The sequence below is a fragment of the Salvia miltiorrhiza genome, chromosome 2 (assembly GCF_028751815.1).
Source record: "Salvia miltiorrhiza cultivar Shanhuang (shh) chromosome 2, IMPLAD_Smil_shh, whole genome shotgun sequence".
Classification (NCBI taxonomy): Eukaryota; Viridiplantae; Streptophyta; class Magnoliopsida; order Lamiales; family Lamiaceae; genus Salvia; species Salvia miltiorrhiza.
In genome coordinates, this window is record NC_080388.1 from 58486100 (window position 1) to 58494873 (window position 8774).

An 8774-nucleotide genomic window follows, 5' to 3' on the forward strand; every position below is an offset into this window, starting at 1 on the left:
GTAATAATTGCAGCATTCAGTGTATACATAAAATTAAAATTAAAATGTGGTTGCATATTCCCTCAAAAAAATATGTGGTTGGTACATATTAATTTATTGCTATATGATCTTTGTCATGCCTATATATGTATACCAACGTAAGCATCAAATATTGTGTTTGGAAAAAATATAGAATTATAGCACATACTATTTATTCTCAAACAAACGTCGTATTTCAAAATTCTATATGAAAACTATGTCAAACTATCGGATTCACTCGTTTTAATTTTAAAATACTACCATAACTTGGTAGATTCTACTTCTCCACAATAACTAGGGGGCAAGAAAAAGTTTTTTTTTTTCCCCACTTTTTTCATGTATATTATTTGGCAATTATATATGAACATTTATTTGGTAACTGAAGAGATAACTTACCCTCACTGTAAAAATGTATAAAGTGTGTTCCATGCATCAAAACAAAATCAAGAAACAATTTTGAGCTACATATATGAATGATTGGAAAAGGAATATTAAGTGGAAATAAGATGGCCAAAATTTCAGTCATCATATCTTAACCATAGCAGAACACGACATTCGCTCTGTACAAAGTAAAAGGACTACACTTGATGGATAAAAAAAGAAAAAGAAAAATTATTATGAATCCCCATTGAAAATAAATAAAGTGTAGGTCCTCTTAAATTCAATATTGTGGTGTGGAAAAATGTAATCAAGGGTTGAAGAAGAAATTCCCACATTTACACTTCCAACACATTGGCTTGTAACTGGAGACATCATCTCCTCTTGAATATTCAATGGTATTTGTTGGGATTTTTCCATAGATTTGTTTGATGGCTGGTGCAATTGGAACTTGAACTGCCTCACACCTCCCACAATTCCTGCATCTCTCATCACATTTTGGAGGCCTTGATCCTATCATTGACCTCATCTTTGCACTAATTTCTTCATCTTTCATCTGTCATTAATTCACCCCCAACCAATATTTTGGGGGTTTCTAACATTAAAAAAAATATATTTTTTTTTGCCAAAATAAAGGGTGAATACTTGTGTGCATGTGTTACTATAGCGGTAATTAATGCATTTGATCGAATCTAATATTACTTGCGTGATCTTTAAAATTATTTGTTCATTCATAAAAATAAAATTAAAAGGGAAACAAAAAATCTTACCAGGTGCGCATTGGGGAACTGTCTACCTGATAAAAACATGCAGAGAGAGAGAGAGAGATAGGTCATCATTATTGCGATATGATAGAAAGAAAAAGTAGTAGTAGTATAAAAAAAGCAGTCACCTTGAGCCATGAAGATGCAGAGAAAAGCAAAAGCGAGTAGCAAAACGATGAAATGCCTAAGTAGAGAGGAATTGGAGGCCATTGTTGAATGGAGAATTAATGTAGAGAGAAGGAAGGTGCAGTCATGGTAATGTGGAGAAGGCAAGGGAATTAAGTAATGATTGAAGAGAGGAAGGCAAAAAGGGAGGGCTGCAAAGAGAAAGGAACTTGAGAAAAGGGTCGAAAAGGGAAAGACGTTTCTCAAATATGGACCTCGTTTGATGAGCCCAGATGAAGATGAGAGAGAAAGGCTCTGTGTTTTCTGCAGAGAAGAGGAGATATATCGCATATGTACTTCCAATCCAACAAACAATGGGTTAAAACAACCATACCTTTACATTGGATTTTTCCCTAAATAATTAAAATATATACGAATTGTATGTAGGGTGTATTTTTTTGAGGAAATGGAAATTTAGATAGTGATTGAGCATTTGTGCTTGGCTTGTTTTGGGGATTTAGCTAGGTTCTAGAGTTCTTGACAGGACTTGAGCATTTAGATAAGTCGATATTAATCATTATTTTTTCTTTATATCTGGAATGAGATTTATAAGATGGTTTATTTGAAATCACCTGTCACACTTAATTAGTGTCTTATTTATGTAGCTTTTTTCTAATTTTATCTTTTGGTATTCCGGCTTAGTGTTGTAATTACTTCTGTTCGTGTTGATTATATGATTTATATCTAATTAGGATGTAAAATTATTTTTTAGTAATTTTTGTTCATAATATATACTAGGATATATGATTTCTAAACTTCAATTAATCTATAATTATAATAAAATTGAAGGTTTATTTGTACATTATATATATATATTAATTTTTTTCTTTATCTTCTTATTTTTTGTTTATTTTTTTTAAAATTGTGAAATTCGACTAATTATAAAATATATAATATGCATATTAAATTAAAGATCAAAATAAGAGCTTTAATTTAATATACTTTATGTAAATATTTAATTTAAAATGTAAAAGTTATATTTATTTAAAGATTAAAATTTAAAAAAAAATCTCTCTCCTCTCTCATCTTTATTTGAATAAATTTATTTTTTAAATTCTTTTTATTTCTATTTTCATTTTTTGCCTTTTCATAATATCAATTTTTATTATGGTGAATTCTTCTTTGTTTTATTTTTTCAATATTCATCTCAAATATATTAAGTTAGAAATACTTTTTTATTATATTTTAAATATGATAATAATTAGTATCAATTTTATATAAATATAGAAATATAAAAAGCATTTTCATGTGTTGCATGGGGTGTAAATGCTAGCTGTTGGTATATACAATGTTAATTAGGATTCTTTACGATACTTTTATTTGATATAAATATAATAAAAAAAATACTTCTATTTATTAGTGGGACACAAGCGAGACACAATTACTATAATATTACGATAGAGGATCCGAATTAGAGGATATTTGTCGATGATTAAGATACTAGTGAATGTGAACCAAATTTATAATACAAGCCTCATATTTAACTTGGTTCTTATTAATGAAGCAAAAGCTTAAGAAAAACACGACGCGCGTAAATTATTACTTGCATTATATATATCAAATGTTTTTTATTAGAGTTATTATACAATTCAGATGCACATCATCATATTTATTACTGACTCGAAACTTTAATCTATTGACGGAGGGAAATGCACATTCACACCCTAAACCATCTTATAATTAAAAACGTTATGTTTTTATTTTGAGAAGTCCTGTTTTAATAAAAGAAAGATGCATGTATATTTTCATTTTTTTTTTATTTAATTTGAGAAAGGGACATGTGAGTGAGTATTAGTGCAGGCCAGGGTAAGGGTGGGTGGAGTGAGTATTATTCGCTTTCATTTTCCATTGATTCAAACTCTTCATTCTGTCTCCCTCATATCAGTGTATGTATCACTGTTGAGGTTGGTTTTTCCATCAGATTTTTGTACGTATAAATTATTTGCATATTTTTCTGTTAATTGGTTTATTCGTTTTGGGCGTGTAATTTCCGGAGTGTTGCATTTACTGAATTTCCAAGAAAAATGGTGAAGTTAGGTAAATTAGGAGTGTGGATAGATATATATAGATGTAGGTGTAGCCTGCATGTACTGTAGTGTGTAGGCTGTGGACCTCTATCTTTGTCTACAATTCCACGCCATATTTTTCACTTATATACTTGAACAATTTTATATTCGATTTATTTACAAATAATTACAACTGTATTTATTACTATAATTAAATATGTCCTGTGGTTCATATACAATCCCGATCAAATTGGACTTAGGGGTTGAACCCCTAGATTGGACGATTAACTTAAATCAATACTCCCTCCATCTCACGAAACATGACACAGTTTCCTTTTTGATCTGTCCCATAAAACATACTAACACGTTTTTAAAAATGACAAAAAATTTACCTTTTATTCACATTTTCATTTTTTCACCTACCACACTTAACACATAAAATACTAATTTTTTTAATTTTCGTGCCGAAAAAAAGTGTGTCATGCTTCATGGAACGGAGAGAGTAATAGATTATATAGCATGTAAGTGATGAGTCGATCGAGTAAGAAGATTAGTTAGCTAAAATAATTTAATTATGGACCATGGTAATGAAATATTTTGAAATATCTCAAACTATTTGGTTTTTTTTTTTTCACTTGGGGGAGTTGGAGAAGAGGAGCAGTGAGGCTTGAACCCGAGATCTCACTGTTCACACACAGGAGGTCGCACCTATTCGTTTATTATCTAAAACGTCTTATAATATATAAATATTTTTCAGAAATATCTGGACTATCAAGTACTGTTTAATAAAATCTAACATCTATACAATTATATTTTCGTGATGGAACCACTTATTGGCATTTTCTTCGACTAATGTGACTACGTGATGAGGTGGAAAACCCAAATAAAAAATAGAAAATATTCTAAAACATCCTAATTAAATTATACATCACATGGAGTATCTAAAATGTCTCGTACATAAGATCGAAATTATTCTTCTCATTTTCTCATCAAGCTGTGTTTATTTTGATGGATAAATTTATCCATGAAAAATGATAGATAACACAAATTTATATCTTTAAATGTTTCATTCCTTTTTCAACATTTGACACAAAAAGAGATGCTCACTATTTTTCATTTCTTAGTTTATGCACTAAAAACTTGCTGCTTATATAAAATGCAAGATGCAATTTTCTTTGAAACAAGAACTGAACCTTTAGACAAAAAAAATTGATGAAATTTCGGATTTGCAAATACAATTCCAAAGCTCTTACACCAAATCCTTTGAAATAATGTTTCCATACCTTTTATGGATATATTTTTACAATTTATGAATAACTAGTACCTAAACTACCTATATGTAGAGATGTCCATAGTGATTAAGGAATATTTTGACTATGAATTAGATACTATTTATGCCTCTCAACTTTAAACAAGGAAGAACCTTGAGCAATTTTAGATGGTCTTCCAAAACGATAAATTAAATTTGATTATCACACTACAGATTACCTTTTGAACAACATTAATAGTCGTTATAGTTGGAAGTTATCAATCATATGTTGTATCACGTTGGCTCCATGGGAGTTGATGCAGTAAGTCTTAACCTACACAGTGAAACAAGAGTGACAACACTAAAAACATTAGCTCAAGAAACAATATATGCGACAAGATCACATGATAGAGCCCGATACATGCCTGGATCGTTGTGTGAGCGAGAGGACCTTGTATACTCGTACTGAAATCAACATCCACGCGCTCCCAGCTGAGCCTTGTTAGCCCTCCGATCATTGCCTCTACAAATTTAAAGAAAAATTATATATAGAGAACTTAACTTTCAATGCTGAGACAAGATTTTGTGAAATGTGATTGGCAAATTTAAACATAGTGAATGAGACAAAACCTTCCATTTCACTTATCCTCCCTCTGGAGACCTTGGTTTCACGAATATCGGCAGTTTTTGATGTGTCTTCAGCAAAAATGTATTTATACTTGGCAATTTTGACAAGATTCCGGCGCTGAGGGGAAAGAGCAGTTTGTGAAATGTATGGTTAGTGCATGTGATGTGTATTCCGAGGAACGGAAACAAAGTCCTTACCTTTGGGAGCTCGTTGAGGCGACGCAGTGATGATGAGCTCCAACCAACTATATCTATGAAAAACATGTCAAGGTTGCATATACTTGTTGATGCTGCATTATTCATTGAAACTCATAGCAGATTAAACAGATGGTGACGGTTAGAATAAAACGAGGATACGATCAAAGCTGATGTTTGCATAGGCCACACGCCTCGTAAATGACTGCAATGCCGATCTGGAACAAGATTTAGAATCAGAAGTTTCAGTATTTATACAACAATTCATCACTCGGGAAGAAAGGCGACTCACATGAACTTAAGCTCATCAGAATCTTCGGTCATCTGAAGCAGAAGAGGAGGTTTTTCATTGTTGTCGTCCCTCAAGAATAAGTGCTTCCCTGTCCTGCGCAGTACACCCGAAGCATGCAACGCTGCTTTCTCTAAGCTGCGAAAACCGCAAAGCACCGGGATCTGCAACAAGATCATCATCAAGCCCCATAAATAACTAAAACGGACGAGAAACTATGCCACAGAAAAGGAAACGATTCGAGCATATACATAGAAGCAGCAGACGATCTTATGCAAAAAAAGCTAAATGATAGATCAAATAATCAAAGTGAAAGTCATGTGATCTTTATTATAATTCCTCATAAACAAAAGATAATGTAAACATGAGATTGATATTTCAGATCATACATATATCGAGTACACGTTGTCAAAAGCAATCCTGCAAGCTTACGAGGCCAACTGATGCATAAGACTAGACACTGTCCATGGCAATTGCAATAAATCAATTCTGAGAGAAAGAGAAGAAGACATGTATGTAATGAGGAGAACCTGTCTGTGACCTCTAGCCCCAAGATGAGGTGTTGCAATGGTAATGAAATTCATAGGTTCAAGTCCAGCTATTTTCCCTCTCGTTTTCTCTTCTAAAGGGGATTTGACAAGCTCATCTCCTCCACATTCGCCATTTTCGTCAGAATCTTTTCTTGTCAAATCTTTTTGATAAAGCACAGCAATAGCATACCTTGCTACCAAGCCACCGAGGGAGTGACCCACAAAAGAAATCTTCTCAAGATTTGAATGACGACTTACAACAGAAATCACCTGGAGATTTAGTCACTAAATTAAATGCAGATTTAAGCTGTATTTTTTGATATACTAGAGGCTATAGGGATGTATGCATGCTTCTTGAGGAGATTATGATATATAATGAAAGAAGTCTACCTCATCAGCTAATCTCTTCCCCATAACGTCAACTCCATCCAGTGTTAACAATGAAGAATTAGAGTCACTGCCTGGATATAGCAACTTGATTAAAAAACAGTTCTGATTACATTTAAAGCTTTTGGGTTCACTCATCTACATTTTCGCCATGACTTGTACATTAAAAATGAAAACTTGTGATGAATGAAGGTCAATCTTATACAGAATTCTGCAATCCTCACAAGCATTAAGATGTACGTAGCTCGAGCAACATAGTTAAAGACTTAGCTTTTTTCACGTTTGAAACAATTTTGGGGCATACAAGAGAATAGAACTAAGTTACAAGAGAGAGCACTAGCACTAACATATACCGACATTTCTGATTTTTATTAGCAGTCATATCACATCTAGGGAAGTTTTAAAGCACCAAAGAAGATAAGCTTCCCATATGGAAGACAAAAGTGCACAATTATTTTGCATCACATATTGTATCAAAGAGTAACTTAAGCACCATAGATGAGACCAATATACTTTTCCATTTTGACATCACTTGTCACAAAATTGATCGTAACACCTCTTCCAGTATCGACTCAGATAGTTATTCGTAACAAAGAAACCTCATCAATCATATGGTACTGTTAACTTGAGATAAATCAAGAAGCACAATTTACCACATTCTTTACATAAGAGCATCTACAACGGTTACACGATAACAGCCTACTCGTGTAAGGCTGCTATCGTGTAACCGATGCAGCAAACACTTACACGAGGGCTACACGTTCTAACGTGTAGCCCTCACAACCGTTGAAAATAGGCGCGTGTTTTACACGCGCCTTTAAAAAAAAAAATTATGAAATTAAACTTAAATGAAAATTTTGAAAAATCAAAATTAATGCAATTTAAATTTGAAGTAAATTGTGTAATTTAAATTTATGAAATTAAACTTAAATGAAAAATGGAAAAATCAAAACTAAAACTATCATGTAAGCTATCATGTAACCCCAATGCAGCCTCTTTACACCATGTGGTCCCCCCTCATGAAGTAAGCTATCATGTAAGTTATCATATAACACCAATGCGGATGCTCTAAGCCACAAGTAGAGTTATGCAATATTCATTCAGCCCGGAGACCTCAGACTTGGAAACTAAACTATAACCAGATAACTGATCAAGAGCTTGTATCTTTTTTTATGATAATGTACAACAAGTGCAAACAATTGGTAATAACATATAATCAGACAAAAGAAAAGGTTAAATCAGACAATATCAAACTCACAATGCACAACAACTTCACTAGGATAAGCCTTCACAAATTGCTTCGCTGCATATCTCCAGTTTTGAGCACTGCACAAATTTTCAGCAATAAGCTTGGTAATGAATCTCAACTCTTAAGCATAGAATCGTCATTTCATCAAACACTTTAACTGCAACTGACTAAACTTTCTGTATAATAACATGAAACCTTCCAATAATTCCATTGACCATAAGAATCAGATGCGTCGCCGATTGATCCTTCCTATTAGAAACGTCGAAACCTCTGGCATCCGGCTTCTCCGCCACCGCAACATCGCCGTCGTCTAATCTGGCACACGCAAATCTCGGGATCCACGAGTACCTTTTCTTCTTCTGATTGCTCAGATCATTTCTTCCCTCCAAATCCATCTCTAATTTCTTACTCTCTTGCTCTTCCACAGCCTCTGCGCCTCTATTCTCCATCACCGAGCGCACACTGTGTTCTTGCTTCTCTGCTTCTACAAAATTTGTGTGTACTTGTCCGACTTGATATTAGAAACAAAGATGAAGTATCAGATGTTTCTGTTGGAATTTTTGAAGAAAGTCAAGGTTGTACTCTGCTGCAATCATGCTGCTAATCTTAACTCTAAATCATGTCGTTTTCGTTCTTTGAAAATCTTTTTTTTTTTTATAAATTTATAATATTAAATAAAAAAATTAAATGACCGCGCCACGTGAACTCGAATCCAAGACCTTTGGCCTTAGACATTAACCTCTTACCGCTTGGCCAACACACGCACACAATTCTTTGAAAATCTTGAATATTCTTTAGCTGGATTGTGACGCAGAATTGACATTTCTTTGCAACCAATTTTAATCCTACATTTGTTTATCTATCTATGGATACAATCATTCAAATACATTTTACCCATTTCCAAATAAATGTCATAT

The 8774-nt window shown here is 33.1% G+C and overlaps 1 protein-coding gene across 3 annotated transcripts; it reads right to left on the minus strand.

Annotated features, from left to right (window-relative positions):
- Positions 1-839: 839 nt before the first annotated feature.
- LOC131010655 (putative lipase YDL109C) lies at positions 840-8568 on the minus strand. 3 transcript variants are annotated; one of them, XM_057938290.1, is made up of 12 exons: positions 8053-8488; positions 7867-7934; positions 6612-6682; positions 6222-6491; positions 5695-5855; positions 5565-5620; positions 5406-5458; positions 5211-5325; positions 5006-5103; positions 4820-4914; positions 1167-1192; positions 840-952 (listed from the first exon to the last, which is right to left on the minus strand). In XM_057938290.1, exons 1-10 carry the CDS (start codon positions 8304-8306, stop codon positions 4843-4845), a joined length of 1218 nt encoding a protein of 405 aa, XP_057794273.1. In that variant the 5' UTR covers positions 8307-8488; the 3' UTR covers positions 840-952; positions 1167-1192; positions 4820-4842. The 3 variants fall into 3 exon arrangements, with proteins under 3 accessions (XP_057794273.1, XP_057794274.1, XP_057794272.1); XM_057938291.1 differs by lacking the exons at positions 840-952; positions 1167-1192 and adding an exon at positions 1289-1589; XM_057938289.1 differs by lacking the exons at positions 840-952; positions 1167-1192 and having other exon boundaries at positions 4541-4914; positions 8053-8568.
- Positions 8569-8774: the final 206 nt, after the last annotated feature.